The sequence below is a fragment of the Bos grunniens genome, chromosome 27 (genome assembly GCF_055505025.1).
Source record: "Bos grunniens cultivar Pamir isolate PY7600 chromosome 27, Bosgru_T2T1.0, whole genome shotgun sequence".
Taxonomy (NCBI): domain Eukaryota; kingdom Metazoa; phylum Chordata; class Mammalia; order Artiodactyla; family Bovidae; genus Bos; species Bos grunniens.
Genome location: NC_141191.1, coordinates 36,461,392 through 36,483,656, shown reverse-complemented (window position 1 = coordinate 36,483,656; position 22,265 = coordinate 36,461,392). Strand labels below are relative to the sequence as shown.

Sequence of the window (22,265 nt, the reverse complement as noted above, 5' to 3'; positions counted from 1 at the left end):
AAAGTTACAATACCAAGAGGTTAAAAAAAAAAAAAAGGATTCCAAGAAAGAGGATACCCATCACAACGAGATACAGCAGCAGTGTTGGCGTTATCAGCCCAGGAATTTAAAATAACTATGATTGCTAAGGGATCAGAGGATAAAGTAGACATCATAGAGTAGAGACAAGTAGAGATAAGTAATGTAGTCAGAGAGATAAAGAAATATGGTCAGAAATCCTATAGAAAAAAAAATGCTAGAGTTTTTTAAAAACTGTTATGGAAAAGAATAATGGCTTTGATGGCTTCATCAGTAGATAAAATGGCTGAGAAAATAATCTCTGAATTTGGGGATATAGCAGTAGAAATTTCAATATCTAGAGGCAGAGAAACCAAGAGAGAACAACACCACCACCACAATAAAAGTAAATATACAAGGAATAAGAAAGACTAGAAAGACATAACATAAAAGTAATGAGAAGTTCAAAACGAGAAGAAAGAAAGGAAAATAATAAATGTTCGAAACAACAATAATTGAGAATCTCCCCCAAATTGAGTGTCCACACCAAACCACAGATGAAGAAAGTGCAGAGAACACCAAAACAGCACACATGCAAAATAAACAAACAAACAACAAAAATCCAAGTTAAATATATATATATTTGCATATAATTTTTATATTACAGAAACCCAAAGATAAAGCACAATAGTCCTGAAGGAATCCAGATTGTATAGGCAAGGGGGAAATTGCCTATACAAGAACAAAGATAAGACATATCAGATTTCTCCTCGGAAACCATGCAAACAAGGGAATGGAATGAACTAGTTAAAATATAGAGAAAAAAATCACCAATCTAGAATTCTTTACTCTGCAATGTTATCATTCAGTTCAGTTCAGTTGGCTCAGTCACGTCCGACTCTTTGCGACCCCATTATCATTAGAAAGTGAAAAAGATACAAAGACTGTGTGAGACAAACAACATCTGAGGAAATTTACTGCCAGTAGATTTGCTTGCAAGAAATGATTTGAAAAATTGCCATATAGGGAAGGAAAACGAAATAGGTCAAACAGTTGGATCTATATACAGAAGGCAACCGATGAAGAAAGAATAGTGATAATAAAATACCAAGGTTTATTTTTCACAATCTTTACTGACATAACAGTTTCTTCAAATCATACCAATGTATTTCCACATACTTATGTACATATGGTGTGTATTAAGTATATAATAGGCACTCTGAATAAGTGTTATATATATATATATGCTTATACATAAGTGAAATGAATGCCCTTAATGATACAAGGCACGGGAGAAGAGAACTAGGATCACTGTTCATTATAAGGTACTCACACTACCTGCAGTATGGGGAGGTGTTTGTCAGTGGACACAGTTAAGCTCAGCAATATCAATTAATTGGATGTAATTCATGTCTATAGACTACTTCATCCAACAGCAGTAGAACACACATTTTCTTAAGACATATTGCAACATTCACGAGGACAGATATTATGAGCCATAAAACATACCTTAACTAACTTAAAAGAATAAAAACCATTATACAATGTCTGTTCTCAGAACTTCATGGGGTTGCAAAGAGTCAGACACGATTGAGCAACTGAACTGAACTGAACAACGTCTAAACTAAAATTTAAAAATTTAAATATTGAAAAATAGCAAGAATGCAGATACTCTTTTCTCTCTCATTCACTGCCAGAAGAAACTTAAAATAGTACAGCCATGCTACAAATGGTGATTTCTGTCAAAAATAAATATACACTCACCATATGATCTGGCAATGATATTCTTGGGTATGTATTCCAGAGAAATAAAAGTTCACACTCCCTCAACAAACTGTACACCAATATTCACAGAAGAATTCTTTTCAATTGCTTAAAGATAGGAAAATGCCAAAATACCTCTCAACTGCTGAAGTGTGTGAGAGTCACAAAGTCTAGTGTTTCTTTATAGGAAAGTGGTTATTGAGAAATTCCATGTTTTTAAAAATAGATTTCATGCGGCTGAGATTTTCTATTACTTCTCTCAATCTTAATAAGTTATAGTTTTCAAGGAAGCTGTCCATTTAATCTAAATAATCAAATTTACTGGCATAGGGCTTTAGTAATGCTGCAACCTATTGTTTTATTTTCTACATGATTAGTAATATGTTCTTTCACCCCTAATATTGGTGGAATTTGTTTCTGTCTAGATAAGACTTCGGAAAAGGCAATGGCACCCCACTCCAGGACTCCTGCCTGGAAAATCCCATGGATGGGAGGAGCCTGGTAGGCTGCAATCCATGGAGTCACTGAGGGTCGGACACGACTGAGCGACTTCACTTTCACTTTTTACTTTCATGCATTGGAGAAGGAAATGGGAACCCACTCCAGTGTTCTTGCCTGGAGAATCCCAGGGACGGCGGAGCCTGGTGGGCTGCCGTCTATGGGGTCATACAGAGTCAGACACAACTGAAGTGACTTAGCAGCAGCAGCAGCAGATAAGACTTACCAGGGGTCACTGATTGTATCAGTCCTCATAAATAACTAAATTCACAGCTTTACATATTCCATTCATTGTCCCTTTTTTATCTCATTGATTTCTGAACTTTTTGCATTATTTTCTTCCTCTATTATGTTTTAACCCTTTATGCTGGTTAAAACATAATATGCTGGTTAAATCCAGCTTTCCCTGCTGGATTTTAGGCTTTAGGTGGGGACTGTGGCTAATAAAGAGTGTCTCCTAACCTAGAGCTTGATCCTTCCTCCAAAGACAGCCTTTCTGTCTCAGCTGAATGCCTGGGGTGTTAGCAACATCACTCTACACTGCCTGGATGAAAATCTAACATCTCTCAACACTGTTTCATAGGCAGCATTATCTCCATTTCAACTCTTCAACAGAATTTTACCCACCACATATGCAGTTTAATACTCAGTCAGGGAAAACAGGACAACTCACATTCCTTGAAAAAATATACACTGATACATAGCCCTTCTTTATCTCCAGTCCTGTGCTCTGCAAGTTCCAGCTGCTTCAGAACTTCTAACTCAAAAACTATTAAATCCAAACTCATAAGGAGTTCTGTTGTTCCACTCTTGGGCTATAGTTATGACATTATTCTCAATCTGAGGACCAACTTCAATGTGAGACTCACCTTTTGTGATTTCTTTATATAAGAATGAGAATCCCTGACTATTTTTTAAATTGTCAAAAGTCTGAAACCAAATGTCTTGTGGATTTTATCCTGCTTTCCATTTGTAGATGGTAAAAAAGATGAATGTTGTACCAGTTACCATATTTTAAATTTCATTCTCTCTCAACTGCAGCACAGCAACAAAATCTGACCAAACATTCACGTTTGTATCTTCCCCATCATCTGTTCTGACCAAATACATAACTTAGACTAAAGCCAACTTCACATACTTTTAAACATTTCTTGACTCCTATCACACTTGGAGATAGAATTCAAAATCCTGTGTTTTTCATTTACTTAAATACTTTTTCCACTTCACCTTCCTGTTCTCTTTCTGTGAGGTGATTTCCACTGTCCTTTCCACTGCTTAGGTCCTATAGTACCTTCATCAAAACTTCTGTGTTTAGTGACGTCTCAGTTCCTTTTCTCATTCTTTTTTTTTTTTTTTCTCTCAAACTCCCACCCCTACTTCCAGATAATGTAAATGATCTTTTCAGGTAAGCAATTCCTGAATTTCAAATGTAAAACACTCATTCTATTCAATATGCTTTCATAGCAAATGCAACTTTAAGTTTGGGTTTGTGTCAGTCTACTTGCCTGATAATTTGGACAAGTATGAAGCAGGCTTCTGAAATGACAAATGACAATAAAAACATGACAACTCAAAACCTATGGGATTCAGTAAAAGTGCTAAGAGGAAAGTTTATTTATTGCTATAAGCAATACAAGACAACCTCAAGAAACAAGAGAATCATTAAATAAACAACCTTACACCTAAAACCACTAGAAAAAAAGAACAAAAAATCCCCCAAAGTTAGTATAAGGAAAGAAATCACAAAGATCAGAGTGGAAATAAATGGAAAAGAAAAGAAGGAGACAATAGCAAAGATCAATAAAACTAAAAGATGATTCTCTGAGAAGATAAACAAAATGGACAAACCATGAGCCAGATTCATCAAGAAAACAAGGAAAAAACCTCAAATTAATAAAATTAGAAATGAAAAAAGAAGAATTACAACAGACAACACAGAAATACAAAGGATCAAAAGAGCCTACTATGAGAAACGATATGCAAATCAAATAACCCAGAAGAAATGGACAAATTCTTAGAGAATTAGAACCTTCCGAAAATGAACCAGGAAGAAATAGAAAGTGTTTACAGACCCATAACAAGCACAGAAATTGAAACTGTAATAAAAAATCTTCCAACAAACAAAAGCCCAGAGCTAGATGGCTTAAACAGGTAAATTCTACCAAGAGTTTAGTGAACAGGTAACACATGTCCTGTTCCAACTCTTTCACAAAATTGCAAAAGAAGGAAAACTCCAATACTTTGGCCACCTGATGCGAAGAACTATCTCATTTGAAAAGACCCTGATGCCAGGAAAGATTTAAGGCAGGAGGAGAAGGGGACGACAGAGGATGAGATGGTTGGATGGCATCACTGACTCAATGGACATGAGCTTGACTAAACTCCGGGGCCTGGCAATGGACAGGGAGGCCTGGTGTGCTGCAGTCCATCGGGTAGCAAAGAGTCGGACATAACTGAGCAACTGAACTGAACTGAAAGGGACAAAAGACCTGTATGTGGAAAACTATAAGATACTAATGAAAGAAATCAAAGATGACACAAACAGATGAAGAGATATACCATGTTCTTAGATTGGAAGAATCAATAATGTGAAAATGACTATTCTACCCAAAATAATCCATAGATTCCACACAATCCCTATCAAACTAATAATGATATTTTTCACAGAACTAGAACAAAAAATCACAATTTGCATGGAAACACAAAAGAACCCGAATAGTAAAAGCAATCTTGAGAAAGAATGGGGCTGGTGGGATTAATCTTCCTGACTTCAGGTTATACTACAAAACCATAATCATCAAGACAATTTAGTACTGGCACAGAAACAGAAATATAGACCAATGGAACAAGATAGAATGCATAGAGATAAACCCACACACCTATGGGCACCTTATCTTTGACAAAGAAGACAAGAATATACAATGGAGAAAATAGCTTCTTCAATAAGCGGTGCTGGGAAAACTGGACAACTACATGTAAAACTTCCTAACACCGTATACACAGATAAACTGCAAATGGATTAAAGACCTAAATGTAAGACGAGAAATTATAGAATTCTTAGAGGAACACTCCTTGACATAAATCACAGCAAGGTCCTCTATGACCCACCACCTAGAGTAATTTAAATAAAAACAAAAAGAAATGAAACCTAACTAAACTTAAAAGCTTTCCACAGAAAAGGAAACAATAAACAAGATGAAAAAATACCTCTCAGAATGGGTGAAAATAATAGCAAATTAAAGAACTGACAAAGAATTAATCTCCAATATATACAAGCAGCTCATGTAACTCAAAATCAGAAAAATTAACAACTCAATCAAAAAATAGGCAGAAGATCTAAACAGACATTTCTAAAGAAGATATACAGATGGCTAATAAACACACAATAAAGATATTCATCATCACTCATTGCTGCTGCTGCTAAGTCACTTCAGTCGTGTCCGACTCTGTGTGACCCCATAGACGGCAGCCCACCAGGCTCCCCGATCCCTGGGATTCCCCAGGCAAGAATACTGGAGTGGGTTGCCATTTCCTTCTCCAATGCATGAAAATAAAGAGTAAAAGTGAAGTCACTCAGTCATGTCCGATTCCCAGCGACCCCCTGGACTGCAGCCCACCAGGTTCATTCAGTTCAGTCGTTCAGTCATGTCTGACTCTTTGCGACCCCATGAATCGCAGCACGCCAGGCCTCCCTGTCCATCACCAACTCCCTGAGTTCACTCAAACTCACTTCCATCGAGTCAGTGATACCATCCAGCCATCTCATTCTCTGTCGTCCCCTTCTCTTCCTGCCCCCAATCCCTCCCAACATTAGGGTCTTTTCCAATGAGACAACTCTTAGCATGAGGTGGCCAAAGTACTGGAGTTTCAGCTTTTGCATCATTCCTTCCATAGAACACCCAGGGCTGATCTCCCTTAGAATGGACTGATTGGATTGAGAAATGCAAATCAAATCTATCATGCTGTATCACCTCACACCTGTCAGAAAGGCCACCATCAAAATACCAACAAACAATAGATGTTGGAAAGGGTGTGGAGAAAAGGGAATCCTTTTGCACTGTTGATGGGAATGTAAATTGATACATTCACTATGGAGAACAGTATGGAGATTCTTTTAACAACTAGGACTAAAAGAAATATATGACCCAACAATGCCACTACAGGGCATGTACCCTGAGGAAACCATAACTGAAAAAGACAAATGTACCCCAATGTTTATTGCAACACTATTTACTATAGCTAGGACATAGATGCAAACTAAATGTCTATTGTCTATTGATAGATAATTGGATAAAGAAGTTATGGTACATATATATAATGAACTACCACTCAGCCATAAAAAGGAATGCATCTGAGTCAGTTCTAATGAGGTGGATGAATCTAGAGCTTATTATACACAGTGATGTAAGTCAGAAAGAGAAAAATATCATATATATTTATGGAATCTCTAAGGATGGTACTGAGAAGCCTATTTGCAGGGCAGTGATGGAGACAGAGTCATAGATAACAGACTTGTGGACACAGTAAGGGAAGGAGAGAATGGGAAGAATTGGGAGTGGAGCATTGACACATATACCTTACCATATGTAAACTGAATATCCGGTGGGAATTTACTGTATGACACAGGAAGGTCAAACCCAGTACTCTGTGACAACCTAGAGGGGTGGGTGTGGTGGAAGGTGTGAGGGAGGTTCAAGAGGAAGGAGAAGTGTGTACCTATGGCTAATTCATATTGATGTATGACAATATTGTAAAGCAATAACCTTACAATTAAAAAATAAACAAAATAAAGCACGCTTCTTCTTCTCACCAATGTCACCATCACCACATAAAAATAAAAATCTTCATAACATGGAGATAAACCTACCTTTATAGCAACATCCATCCAGACTTGTATGAATATACCAGGAAATGAGAGTCTAAAAATGACCTAATTCAACCACAATAATAACACTTTGTTGTAATAATAGCATTAATAAATGTAACTTCCAGAGTCATGAAATTTAAAAACTATACTTTCCACTTTATAAGCTTAAGTATGCAAAAATTGAATGGGTTCATCTCCCCATTGTCTAGCTTTCTTTCTGATAGCATATTATGTATATAAGAGAAAACAGGAACCAGAACAACCAGATACAAGTGTGAGCACTGTAATGACACAAACTGATGTCTAATAAAACCCAGGACTTCCAGATTCCCACAGCAAAGTTTTCTTTTATAGTTCAACCATCAACACATCTCATGGCATAAATCTCTTTGTTATGATTTGCTAATAAGCAGCCAAAGATTAATAAATAACAGACAGAATCCATGCTTCTTTCATTAGCTTTTTCCATGAACTTGCACACGGGTGTGCTAAATTGCTTTAGTCCTGTCCAGCTCTTTGCAAGCCCATAGACTTACTCTGGCAGGCTCCTCGGTCCATGGGGTTCTCCAGGCAAGAATCCTGCAGTGGGTTGCCAAGCCCTCCTCCAGAGTATCTTCCTGAACCAGGGATCAAACTCACAACTCTTATGCCTCCTGCATTGGCAGATGGTTAATATTTAAGATTCCAATAAACATATCCAACAGAATTTGATTACTATGAACAGAATTATAGGTCTAGCCAATAAAGAGGGAAAATGCTGGCAAAATGCACATCAAAAAATAAAGATTTGATCATAGTTATGAATAAACTATGATATAGAGCACAGAGAAATAAGGTGCAGGATGAAAGCATAAATTCCCCACAGGAGAAAATAATGTATATGGGCTGAAAATTAAAATGAAAACATTAAGGGACTTGGGATATACCAGAGAGTCTTAATGTAATATACACACACATACACTGAAACTCACATGTCACCCACACACAGAAAACATACTGAAAAACTTAAAGTAGACTGTATCAAATTGAAAAAATTTATAGAAAAGAAATATGACTCACAAATTCTGCACATTGCCAAAATGTTATTCGATTACGAGAACAAAAACACATCTGCAGATCTGCAACTGGGGAAGCAGGCCATCTGCATATTCCCTCTGAAGAAAATAATCTGAAAATATTCTAACTAAACAATACCTGAGTCAGCAGAAACTTTCAATAAAAAGAAAAAAAAAGAAAAATGCTTCAAAAAAGTTGGAAAATAAACAGAAAGCAGTGGATTTACATCTTAAAAGGAAAAAGAATTTTAAAATATAGAGTTGCTATCTCTTCAGGATCTGAGAGAAACAAGAAAAGAATGTGAGAAACCAGGAGAGAAAATATAAATATAATAATTATGTGAAAATGTACCTTTTTAGCAATAAATCTCCAAAACAAAGGAAGAAAACAAGGGTCTATGTGGGATTTTTGCAACATACAGAAGACATAAAGTGTTAATATCTACAGAAAACTAACCTTCCTACAAAATGATCATGGAACAAAAAATAGAAACACAGAAAGATAAAGCCACAGATAGAAAACAAATTCAAAATAAATGAATAAAAACTAATCATCCTAAAAGTTTAGGAGAAGCAAGTCAAAGAGAACAGTAGGTAAACACTGGGAAAGATACTGTGTATTAATAACCAGAGGAATGCATATTAAAACAACAATAAAACAGCATTTGTTATTTACTAACAAAAATGAGTAAAGATACTCATTTGGTTGAGAACGTAGAAAACAAACATGGTTTTAAACTGTTGGCATGAATAAAAAATGGTTATAAGGGTTTTGAAGCAGTATATAGCACTTGAGAACTTTCTTATTTATAATCTATCAATTTCACTGGGAAACAGTGACAGATTTTATTTTCTTCAGCTTCAGCATCACTGCAGATGGTGACTGCAGCCACAAAATTAAAAGACACTCCTTGGAAGAAAAGCTATGACCAACCTAGACAGCATATTAAAAAGTAGAGACATTGCCCACAAAAGTCCACCTAGTCAAAGCTATGGTTTTTCCAGTAGTCATGTATGGATGTGAGAGTTGAACCATAAAGAAGGCTGAACGCTGAAGAGTTGATGTTTTTGAGCTGTGGTGTTGGAAAAGACGAGAGTCCTTTGAACTGCAAGGAGATCAAACCAATCAATCCTAAAGGAAATCAATCCTGAATATTCATTGGAAGGACTGATGCTGAAGCTCAAGCTCCAATACTTTGGCCACCTGATGAAAGCGCTGACTCATTAGAAAAGACCCTGATGCTGGGAAAGATTGAAGGCAGGAGGAGAAAGGGACAACAGAGGATGAGATGGTTGGATGGCATCACTGACTCAATGAACACAAGGTTGAGCAAGCTCTGGGAGATGGTGAAGGACAGAGAAACCTGGCGTGCTGCAGTCCATGGGGCTGCAAAGAGTTGGACATGACTGAGCGACTGGACATCAACAATTTCACTAGGACCTAGGAAGTCCACAAGAGTACTGCTCTTGCTGTAAATAAGGGAGAACAAATAACTTGTGAGATATATTCATTTGATGACTAAATAAGCATTTTAAAAATCAAACCCATTTAGCCCACATCAATATGAATGGATTGCAAAAAATGACATTATGCAAAATGTTGCATAAGCAATAGACACAAACCATACCACATACAATAAAACAGCATCTACTGCTCACACTTTAGGGTCATAGGCAGTAGCCATGACAACTCTGCTAAGTGCTGCCAGGTTTGCTCAGGGGTACAGGATTTAGCTGAATGTTGGCTGATGTAGTGATAAAGAGAGCACCTTGGCTATGGTTCAATTGTGTTTAACCTTCCAGCAAGTTTAGCCCAAGCATATTCTCATAGGGATGACAGGCAAACAAGATGGAGAGCAGGAAAGCCTGAGACCTTTTTTAAGCCTCCACAGGAATTAAGTCAGCCAACATCACTCTGGAAAGAGTGTATCACTCAGTTATGTCCAACTCTTTGCGACCCCATGAGCTGTACCCCACCTGGTGCCACTGTCTATCGTATTTTCTAGGCAAGAATACTGGAGTGGGTTGCCATTTACTTCTCCAGGTATCTTCCCACTCCAGGGATCAAACCCATGTCTCCTGCATCTCCTGCATTGACAGAAGTTTCCTTTACCACCAAGCCACCTGGGAAGCCCTTATCAAAAATAAGTCACATGGTTCCAAACTGGGCTAGTAATTTACCAGGCCCTCAAGGTAAAATCCACTTCATGAGTCATACCCTTGTCCAAGCAGAGTGGCTTGTGTTACTCAATGAAGCTATGAGTCATGCTGCACCAGACCACCCAAGATGGATGTATCATAGTGAAAAGATCTGACAAAACATGGTACACTGGAGAAGGAAATGGCAACCTACTCCAGTATCCTTGCCTGGAAAACCCCGTGGGCTGTATAAAAAGGCAAACAGATACACAACCAGAATATGAGCCCCTCTGTGGATCAAAAGGTGTCCAATATGCTACCGAGGAAGAGAGAAGGGCAATTATTAATAGCTCCAGTAAGAATGAAGCAGCTGGGCTAAAATGGGAATGATGCTCAGCTATGGATGTGCCTGGTAGTGAAAATAAAGTCAAGTGCTGTAAATAACAATAATATATAAGGAACCTGGAAAGTTAGGTCCACGAATCAAGGTAAACTGACATAGTCAAGCAGGAGATGGCAACACTGAACATCCACAGGTTAAGAATCAGTGAGCTAAAACAGGCAGGAATGGGTGAGCTTAATTCAGATGACCATTATATCTAATACTATAGGTAAGAATCTCTAGAAGAAATGGATAGCCCTCAGAGTCAACAAAGAACACCAAAATGCAGTAATTGGGTGCAGTCTCAAAAACAAAAGGATGATCTTGGTTCATTTCCAAAGCAAACCATTCGACATCAAAGCAATACAAATGTGTGCCGCAATAGCTAATGCTGAAGGAGCTGAAGTTGACTGGTTCTCTGAAGACCTAAAACACCTTCTAGAACTAATATCAAAAAAGATGCCTTTTCATCACAGGGGATGGGAATGCAAAATTAGGAAGTCAAGAGATACCCAAAATAACAGGCAAGCTTGGCCTTGGAGTACAAAAGGAAACAGGGCAAAGGCTAACAGAGTCTTGTCAAGAGAAAACACTGGTCATAGCAAACATTCTTTCCAAACAATCCAACAGATGACTCTATACATGGACATCACCAGTTGGTCAACACTGAAATCAGACTGATTATCTTCTTTGCAGCCAAAGATGGAGAAGCTGTTGAGTTCGGTTCAGTTCAGTCGCACAGTAGTGTCAGACTCTTTGTGACTCCATGGACTGCAGCATGCCAGGCCTCCCTGTCCATCAGCAACTCCCAGAGTTTATCCAAACTCATGTCCATTGAGTCGGTGATGCCATTGAACCATCTTATCCTCTATCTTCATCTTCTTCTCCCATCTTCAATCTTTCCCAGCATCAGGGTCTTTCCAAATGAGTCAGTTCTCCACATCAGGTGGCCAAAGAATCAGAGTTGCAGCCTCAGCATCAGTCCTTCCAATGAACATTCTGGACTGATCTCCTTTAGGATGCACTGGTTGGATCTTTTTGCAGTCCAAGGGACTCTCAAGAGTCTTCTCCAATACCACAGTTCAAAAGCATCAATTCTTTGGCACTCAGATTTCTTCACAGTCCATCTCTCACATCCATACATGACTACTGGAAAAACCATAGCCTTGACTAGATGGACCTTTGTTGGCAAAGTAATGTCTCTGCTTTTCAATAGGCTATCTAGGTTGGTCATAACTTTCCTTCCAAGAAGCAAGCATCTTTTAATTTCATGGCTGCAGTCACCATCTGCAGTGATTTTGGAGCCACAAAAAATAAAGTCTGACACTGTTTCCACTGTTTCCCCATCTATTTCCCATGAAGTGATAGGACCAGATGCCATGATCTTAGTTTTCTGAATGTTGAGCTTTAAGCCAACTTTTTCACTCTCCTCTTTCACTTTCATCAAGAGGCTTTTTAGTTCCTTTTCACTTTCTGCCATAAGGGTGGTGTCATCTGCATATCTGAGGTTATTGATATTTCTCCTGGCAATCTTGATTCCAGCTTGTGCTTCTTCCATGCAACTCTTTTTGAGAATATATTGAAACCCTTGCCAGTTTCACATTCCAGGAATGTTTTTCTTAAGGGCTTTGTAGCCATTTATTTGGAGAAGGCAATGGCATCCCACTCCAGTACTCTTGCCTGGAAAATCCCATGGACGGAGGATCCTGGTAGGCTGCAATCCATGGGGTCACTGAGGGTCGGACACGACTGAGTGACTTCACTTTCACTTTTCACTTTCATGCATTGGAGAAGGAAATGGCAACCCACTCCAGGGTTCTTGCCTGGAGAATCCCAGGGACAGGGGAGCCTGGTGGGCTGCCGTCTATGGGGTCGCACAGAGTCGGACACAACTGAAGTGACTTAGCAGCAGCAGCAGCAGCAGCAGCAGCCATCTATTTCAATCATAGGCTTCAAAGTTGGTTCAGTGGTAAAGAATCCGACTGCCAATGCAGGAGACCTGGGCTCCATCCCTGGGTCCCATAAGATGCTCTGAACAAGGAAATCGCAATCCACTCCAGTATTTTTGCCAGGGAAATCGATGGACACTGGAGCTTAGCAGGCTATACGCCATGAAGTCCGAAAAGAGTTCGAGGGAACTCAGAGACAAAATAAAATCCTGCCTCAGACCACACTTCGCCTTTTAGCCTCAACCGGCCAAAACCTGTTCCATTCCCCCCCACCCCGCCCCCCGCCCCAAACCTCCCCTCGCAGCTCTAGCCCCGCTTCTCCTCTCTACCCTCCAGCCCTGCCCTTCTCCAACCCCACCCTCCAGCCCCGCCCCTTCTCTGTGCCCTCTAGCCTCTCCCCTCAGCCCCAGTCACGCCCCTCAGCCCCAGCCCAGCCCCGCCCCTCCGAGACCCCCGTGCCCAATCCCCTCCACGCTTGGCGAACCTCGCGAGCCAGGTCCAGTCAACCGCCTTCCCTGAGGCAGGCCGGCCACGCAATGTTATCTCTCCTGCTACTCCTCACAGGGCTGGGCCAGGTGGCCTCCGCGGGCCATCGTAAGTGAGGACCCTACCGGATAGGACGGGGCCCCATAATCACAGTGTCCCTTGGCGCGGGGGTGGAGGCCGTTGCCCTCCTGGCCGCAGAAGCCCAGGTCAGGCTGGAGGAGCCCGGGTTTGATTGGAGTCCTGCCCATTTTCAGGGTTCTGCCAGGCCCGCTGGTCGGAGGACTCAGAGCAGGAATGGGATAGTTGTCCCTCACGCCCAGACGGGGATACAGGTCTTCTAGGTAGACGGGGTGGGGGTGGAGGTAGGGAGAGGATCCTGGATGGGGTCCAGGGGACCCCTTCTTAAAACCCTACACAGCATGATATTTTGGGGTGTGTGTGTGTGTGTGTGTGTGTGTGTGTGTGTGAGTCCGCGCGCACGCACTGGGGCTTGGAAGATCCACAAGTGATGTGATAGGAGAGGACAAGTAAGAAAGGATGCGGTCATGCCCTGGGGAATGCTCACTCTTGTTTTCCTTACTGCAGACTCTGAAACAGCACGTCTACAAATTACAGTGCCACGGAAGATTGAGACAAACACCAAAGATGGCAGTATTTCAGAAACGCATGTAATTAACAAATCACTTTAAAATAAAAGAGTGTTTTATTTTTACTGGAATGCAAGACCCCAATCGATGCATGCCTTCATGACATTTTGTGTTCTACCAAGATTGTGTTCAAGAGACCTTTTGTCTGAGGAGAACAAGTGCTTTCTTTTCATTTCTCAAGTAAATATAAACCTTATGAAACAATTTTAAAATACAGATACAAAGAAAAGAGATGCCTTGAATTCGTATCACACAAAAAGGAGTCTATGGTCTACTAAATTTTCTTTTTAAATATATCTTGTATGTAAATGAAGCCATACAAATATTTAACTTGTAGCATGATTTTAAGATAACAGTATATACATAATATCTTCATGCCTGTATTTAACATATATGTGCATATGGATATGTTTGCAAAAATGAATGTTATTTTTGGTCTGACTAACATGGTAAAGTGTGTCCCTTATGTACGTTATAAAATGAAACCTAGGCAGTGCAGAGACTTGTTAAGAAAGGGAATGGCTATCTCACTTTCTAAAGGCAGTAAATTTGAAGGAAGTTTTAGAGACATGCATACACAGGCTCACATAAATTTTTAATGAGCGTGTATGAGAGTTGTAGTTGGATTTTTCTTTTATGGGTAGACTTAGGAGTTAATTTTATGATTATTAGTAACAGCCCAGTTATTATTTTTCTTAACTGTAGGGTATCTTATATGTAACATCATAAAATGTTTCAAATTATAGATGGCTAAATAGTTTCATTTCTTTTTTTTCCATGGGGATGGTCTTGATCCCTGCTCCTGTACAATGTCACAAACCTCTGTCCATAGTTCATTAGGCACTCTGTCTATCAAACCTAGTCCCTTAAATCTATTTTTCACTTCCACTGTGTAATCATAAGGCATTTGATTTAGGTCATACCTGAATGGTCTAGTGGTTTCCCCCACTTTCTTCAATTTAGGTCTGAATATGTAAATAAGGAGTTCATGATCTGAGCCATAGTCAGCTCACAGTCTTGTTTTTGCTGACTGTATAGAGCTTCTGCGTCTTTGACTGCAAAGAATATAATCAGTCTGATGTCAGTGTTGGCCATCTGGTGATGTCCATGTGTAGAGTCTTCTCGTGTTGTTGGAAGAGGGTGTTTGCTATGACCAGTGTGTTCCCTTGGCAAAACTCTATTAGCCTTTGCCCTGCTTCATTCTCTACTCCAAGGCCAAATTTGCCTGTTACTCCAGGTCTTTCTTGACTTCCTACTTTTGCATTCCAGTCCCCTATAATGAAAAGGACATCTTTTTGGGGTGTTAGTTTTAAAAGGTCTTGTATGTCTTCATAGAACCATTCAACTTCAGCTTCTTCAGAGTTACTGGTCGGGGCATAGACTTAGATTTTGCTGATATTGTTTGTCATGGAAACGAACAGAGATCATTGTGTCGTTTTTGAGAGTGTATGCAAGTACTGCATTTCAGACTCTTTTGTTGACTATGATGGCTACTCCATTTCTTCTAAGGGATTCCTGCCAACATTAGTAGATATAATGGTCTTCTGAGTTAAATACACCCATTCCAGTCCATTTTAGTTTGCTGATTCCTAGAATTTCAACATTCACTCTTGGATCTCCTGTTTGACCACTTCCAATTTGCCTTGATTCATGGACCTAACATTCCAGGTTCTAATGCAATGTTGCTCTTTACAGCATCGGACCTTCCTTCCATCACCAGTCACATCCACAACTGGGTGTTGTTTTTGGTATGGCTCCATCACTTCATTCTTTCTGAAAAAGAAATGCAGAAGGGCAAAATGGTTGTCTGAGGAGGCCTTACAAATAGCTGTGAAAGAAGAAAAGTGAAAAGCGGAGGAGAAAAGGAAAGATATAAGCACCTTAATACAGAGTTCCAAAGAATAGCAAGGAGGGATAAGAAAGTCATCCTCAGTGATCAATGCAAAGAAATAGAGGAAAAGAACAGAATGGGTAAGACTAGAGATCTCTTCAAGAAAATTAGAGATACCAAGGGAACATTTCAGGCAAAGATGGGCTCAATAGAGGACAGAAATAGTATGGACCTAGCAGAAGTAGAAGATATTAAGAGCTGGCAAGAATAGACAGAACTATGCAAAAAAGATCTTCATGACCCAGATAATCACGATGGTGTGATCACTCACCTAGAACCAGACATCCTGGAATGTGAAGCCAAGTGGGCCTTAGGAGGCATCACTATGATCAAAGCTAGTGGAGGTGATGGAATTCCAGTTGAGCTATTTCAAATCTTGAAATGCTGTCAAAGTGCTGAACTCAATATGCTAGCAAACTTGGAAAACTCAGCAATGGCCACAGCACTGGAAAAGGTCAGTTTTCATTCCAATCCCAAAGAAAGGCAATGTCAAAGAATGTTCAAACTACCTCACAATTGCACTCATCTCACATGCTAGTAGATTAATGCTCAAAATTCTCCAAGCCAGGCTTCAGCAATACATGAACCGTGAACTTCCAGATTTTTAAGCCGGTTTTAGAAAAGGCAGAGGAACCAAAGATCAAATTGCCAACATCCATTGGATCATCAAAAAAGGAAGAGCATTCAAGAAAAACATCTATTTCTGCTTTATTGACTATGCCAAAGCCTTTGACTATGTGGATCACAATAAACTAGAAAATTCTGAAAGAGATGGGAATACCAGACCACCTGACCTGCCTCTTGAGAAACCTGTATGCAGATCAAGAAGCAACAGTTAGAACTGGACATGTAACAATGCACTGGTTCCAAATAGGAAAAGGAGTACGTTAAGGCTGTGTATTGTCACCCTGCTTATTTAACTTACATGCAGAGTACATCATGAGAAACACTGCACTGGATGAAGCACAAGCTGGAATCAAGATTGCCAGGAGAAACATCAATCACCTCAGATATGCAGATGACACCACCTTTATGGCAGAAAGTGAAGAAGAACTAAAAAGCCTCTTGATGACAGTGACTTCTAGTGAAAAAGTTGGCTTAAAGCTCAACATTCAGAAAACTAAGACCATGGCATCTGGTCCCATCACTTCATGGGAAATAGATGGGGAAACAGTGGAAACAGTGGCTGGCTTTGTTTTTTAGGGCTCCAAAATCACTGCAGATGGTTATTGCAGCCATGAAATTAAAAGACACTCCTTGGAAGGAAAGTTATGACCAACATAGACAGCATATTAAAAAGCAGAGACATTACTTTGTCAATAAAGGTCCATCTAGTCAAGGCTATGGTTTTTCCAGTGGTCATGTATGGATGTGAGAGTTGGACTGAGAAGAAAGCTGAATGCTGAAGAATTGATGCTTTTGAACTGTGGTGTTGGAGAAGACTCTTGAGAGTCCCTTGGACTGCAAAAAGATCCAACCAGTCCATCCTAAAGGAGATCAGTCCTGGCTGTTCATTGGAAGGACTAATGTGAAGCTGAAACTCCAGTACTTTGGCCACCTAATGCGAAGAGCTGACTCATTTGAAAAGACCCTGATGCTGGGGAAGATGAGGGCAGGAGGAGATGGCAACGACAGAGGTTGAGATGGTTGGATGGCCTCACCGACTCAATGGATGGGTTTCAGTGAACTCCAGGAGTTGGTGATGGACAGGGAGGCCTGGTGTGCTGTTCATGGGGTCTCAAAGAGTCGGACACAGCTGAGTGACTGAAGGTTTATTTGAAGGTTTATGAATAGTTTCATAAACCTTCCTGAATAGTCATCTCAATAGAATCAAGGGTCAAACCACTGTAAAAAGTTGTTGATAAATAATGCAAAATGTCTACCAGAATAGTTGCATTATGTTTTACTCTTCTTCACAAAAATAGTGATGCCTATTGACCTGAGGCCTCTCCAGGTCTCCTCTTCAATCTTCTTATCTTTGCTCTAGTGAACACCCTCAATGAATGCTTCACGTCTAACGGGTGTTTTTCATCTAAGCCTTAACAAGAGATTGCGCATCTGTATATCAACTGTTTGAATCATTTTGATTAGTTGTCAGTCTGTTTCTGGTTTTGACTTCTCTTTTAATAAGAACTAACAGCTTTGGATAGGACACTTTGTTTTCCAGAAGGCAAAAGTGTTGATGTAAAAACATAGGAATGGGGTAGGAATCCGATTACAACCCCAGTAGCAAGATCTGAGAAGAATGTACTCGAATTTTTGTTAAATGAAAAACTGTGTTAGACATTGGAGTAGGTTTTATCGACTGAGTGGTTTACTTCTGACTGGCTCACTTTGTGGCACCAAGAAACACCAGAGATTATATATTTATAAAAGCTATAACATCCCCTCGGGAGACACTGAAATGTTCAGGAGAGTATAATGTACACGGGGAAAATGCTTCCAAAAGAAAGCATGAAGTTTCATGATCAGATCAGATCAGTCACTCAGTCGTGTCCGACTCTTTGCGACCCCATGAATCACAGCACGCCAGGCCTCCCTGTCCATCACCAACTCCCGGAGTTCACTCAGACTCATGTCCATCGAGTCAGTGATGCCATCCAGCGATCTCATCCTCTGTCGTCCCCTTCTCCTCTTGCCCCCAATCCCTCCCAGCATCAGAGTCTTTTCCAATGAGTCAACTCTTTGCATGAGGTGGCCAAAGTACTGGAGTTTCAGCTTTAGCATCATTTCTTCCAAAGAAATCCCAGGGCTGATCTCCTTTAGAATGGACTGGTTGGATCTCTTTGCAGTCCAAGGTTCCATGATAATAGCAGGAAAAAAAGAGCATTTGGTACACACACACATATGCAAACACACACACATATACACACCCAATATTATGAGATATGCATCCCTTGCTTTAAAATATTCATTTCTCAAGGAACATATAATGCTTCTAAATTTCTATGAATTTAATACAATGTCATCAGCATATATAACATGAAAACTGATGGCACAGCAGAGAGAAATTTTCAAATGCATTTCCATAGAAAGATCTTTAAATTTTTTCTCACATGTTGATTGGCCAGTGTTAAAATTCTTCATGTGGGGAAGGAACATTTGAACAAGAAAAAATAAGCATTTTATTGAAGAATAAAGTGACCCCAATGAAGTTTTCCCCTTTCTGCTCTTTGTTTAGACACACTGGACTCTATGGATATCACATATGAGGGTTTTATATAAAGATAAAAGCTATGTTGCAGCAAGAAAAAGAGAATTCAGTAAGTATCAGGAATCCAGGAAGCTTCCCCAGTGAGCTAGCTCCATGTCAGCCTGTGCTCTGGGAATACGTTGAGACTCTGGCTTTAAAATCACAAGATTTATGGGAGGAATCTTGGCTTTGGGAGAACTCCTTACAAAGCTTTCAGTGACCTCTTAAGTAACCAAGCCAGCCTTTTTGAACTAGTTAGGGAAACACAACAGAAGCTAACCTTGGCCGGAGGGGGGGGGGGGGGGTTGTACTATAAACTGCAGCAATTTTAAGTCTCAATGCCCTTGTTTTAGCCAAGAGTCAGAAACATCCAAATTTGTCACTATTTCCAGAAACAGAACTTAAAAAAAATTTTTTAATATGTTTATTTATTTTAATTGGAGGCTAATCTCTTTACAATATTGTGTCAGTTTTGCCATACATCGACATGAATCTGCCACGGGTGTACACGTGTTCCCCATCCTGAGCACACCCCCACCTCTCTCCCCAAGAACTTTTCTAACCAAGCTGCATGTATGCTCTGTCTCCATTGTAAATAATGGTTCTGAAGAACAATACTTATACTTTTCAAGAATATATGATGTCATTTAATGAAATATCACAGCAAGGAAAATACATAAATAAATGAAAAACCTATAGGGATAGTACAGCACTCATTATCTGGGAACAGTACAGTTAGGTTAAAACTTAACAAAAAAACTCAGAAGTGTATTTGAAAATTTAAAAATATATTTGTACATGGTTCATGGGTTGATGGAGAGATCATAAACTGTAATCAATATTAAATAATAAACAATGAATGAGAATGAAAAATTGCAAAGAAAAACTTAAGTCATGCTCTGAAGTTCATATAATACCATAATATATACTCCTATCCACAAATAAATAGGTGACAATAAATGGTTGGAAATTTAAAAATAGAAAAATAACTATAACCTTAAAATTCTTAAAACTTTCTCCTTAAATAAAGAGGTAGAATTAATGAAAAAATACATAAACTGAAGTAGCTCAGATTCCCAATGTCAAAAGTTGATTTCTGATAAGGTAAAACAGAACATTTGGTGAGATAGACTAAGGAAAATGAGAAGGAAGAGATGCACTGTTAGAAGTGAGACTCACACAAATGTGAACTGGCCAATAGAATATGAATTCCAGATATCATCCTTTAGTAGAAGAACTGCCTTTTAGCTTTCTGAATGGTGCCTTTAGGTGAACATCAGATTTTAGTTGAATTTTATTTTATCTTAGAAAAGAACTTGCTTTGTATTCTTTAATTTTCCTTTTATTTTCTCTGGAAACTGCAAAGTAAGGAAAGATCAGAAAACTCAAATTTCTTCAAATTTTACTCAACATTTCTAAATGCAACCATTTTAAGTAAAAATTTGTTTGAGACTTTAATGCTCTTACTTTTGCAGTAGATTTATAATCCTAGATTTTATGTAACTTGGATTATGATTAATTCTGTCATATGTTCCAAGATTGAAGAAAACTGTCATGGTATATCTCTGTAGAAGTGAAGACATATAGTTTGTTTTTGTTGTTTTTAGTCTCTTAGACATTTTTGACTGTTTTGAGACTCCATGGACTGTAGCCTGCCAGGTTCCTCTGTCCATGTGATTGCACAGACAAGAATACTGGAGTTGGTTGTCATTTCCTTCTCCAGTATATATAATTTTGATACATAATATCATCCCTGTTTATATTAAAGAGTACATATTTTTTAAAATTAGGACTTTTGACTTTCAGAGATTTGAAATATCTAATAATTACTTTTTCTCTGAATCCTTTGCTATAGGTCGCCTATTCCATCCAAATTGACAAGAAAACATACACTCTCCCACTTGAAAAACAGTAAGTGGACATTCTTTCTTTCATAGAGTTGTTTTTAGTTTCTTAAGTTTGGAATGGCTTCCTATAACTGAGTCTACATTAAAGCCTAAACATTCAAAGGCATGAGTATTTTATTTAACATGTTAAGTCTTCTTGTTAATTCATGTCAGATTAGACTTTTGAGTCATTATCATTAGATCTTAAGTCTAATATTCAGATTCAACTATAATGATATAAATATTAGAGCATATGAAATACATGAACATCATTTTATGGAACTCGTTACATTTAATTACATTACAATTGTAAATGAACTAATGTTATCTGCCCATAATTCAGTTTCTTTGTTTCATGTCATTTAACATAATTATGTGACTTTATGCATTTTGTTTGATGTTACACTCTCAGTTTGTCTCATTTTGCTATAGTGTATACTTTTAATGTCTTCAGATTTCTGCTTTCATTCTGTGAGGAAGCCAACATCAATTACCTATGTGTATCACTCCATGATTTTCTAATCTAAATTTCATCTTTATCTGAAATAAAACATACAGAAACCTACCCGAAAAAGGATTTCTTTGCTCAAATGCAAATTGTCTTCTGCAAGTGTCTTATTCAATAACAGCATATGTTTTCTTTCTCTGTATGTATGTTTTCTCTCATTTTTAGTAGTGAGAATGCATGGCATATAGTATTGATGGGTAATGAGGTTATTTCCAGGGATTGTCACTATAGACTCTGACAAGAAGCATCCTCATCCATGTATTTTTATATCATACAGATTTTGTTACATAACAGACTTGATATAAATTAATGGACTTCTGGATCAAGAAGGATGAATGCTAAAAATAGTCATAATAATAATAATAATAATGACAAGAACAACAGTAACTGACATTTACTGAGCAAGTACCATTTTCCAAGTGCATTTCTAGCAATTTTCATGTTGCTGAGTCATGTTTGAGTCTTTGGTACCTCGTGGACTGCAGCATGCCAGGCTCTCCTGTCCTCCATTTATCTAACCATCTCATATTCCATCACGCTCATCTCCTTTTGCCTTCAATCTTTCCCTGCATCAGTGTCTTTCCAATGAGCAGATTCTTCACATCAGCTGGCCAAAGTATTGGAGCTTCAGCTTCGGCATCAGTCCTTCCACTGACTATTCATGTTTGATTGCCTTTAGGATAAACTGGCTTGATCTCTTTGCAGTCCACAGGACTCTCAAGTGTCTTCTCCAGAACCACAATTCAAAGGCATCAGTTCCTCAGCCTTCTTATGGGCCTATTTTCAAATCTGTACGTGACTACTGGAAAAACCATGACTTTGACTATACGGACCTTTGTTGGTGAAATGGTATCTCTGCTTTCTAGTACACTGTCTATGTTTGTTGTAGCTTTACTTCGAAGAAGCAAGTGTCTTTTAATGTCACGTCTGCAGTTACTGTCTTCAGTGATTATGGAGACCAAGAAAATAAAATCTGTCACTGCTTTTGCTTTTTCCACATCTA

The 22,265-nt window shown here is 38.9% G+C and overlaps 1 protein-coding gene across 1 annotated transcript in view; it reads left to right on the top strand.

Annotated features, from left to right (window-relative positions):
- The first annotated feature begins 13,151 nt into the window (after positions 1-13,151).
- LOC147343799 (A disintegrin and metallopeptidase domain 3-like) overlaps positions 13,152-22,265 on the top strand; it is a 102,716-nt gene continuing 93,602 nt past the window's right edge. Inside the window, exons 1-3 of the mRNA XM_086380425.1 lie at positions 13,152-13,245; positions 13,723-13,805; positions 20,724-20,779. Coding sequence (XP_086236551.1) covers positions 13,188-13,245; positions 13,723-13,805; positions 20,724-20,779 — 197 coding nt within the window. The 5' untranslated portion in view covers positions 13,152-13,187. The remainder of the gene's footprint in view (positions 13,246-13,722; positions 13,806-20,723; positions 20,780-22,265) is intronic.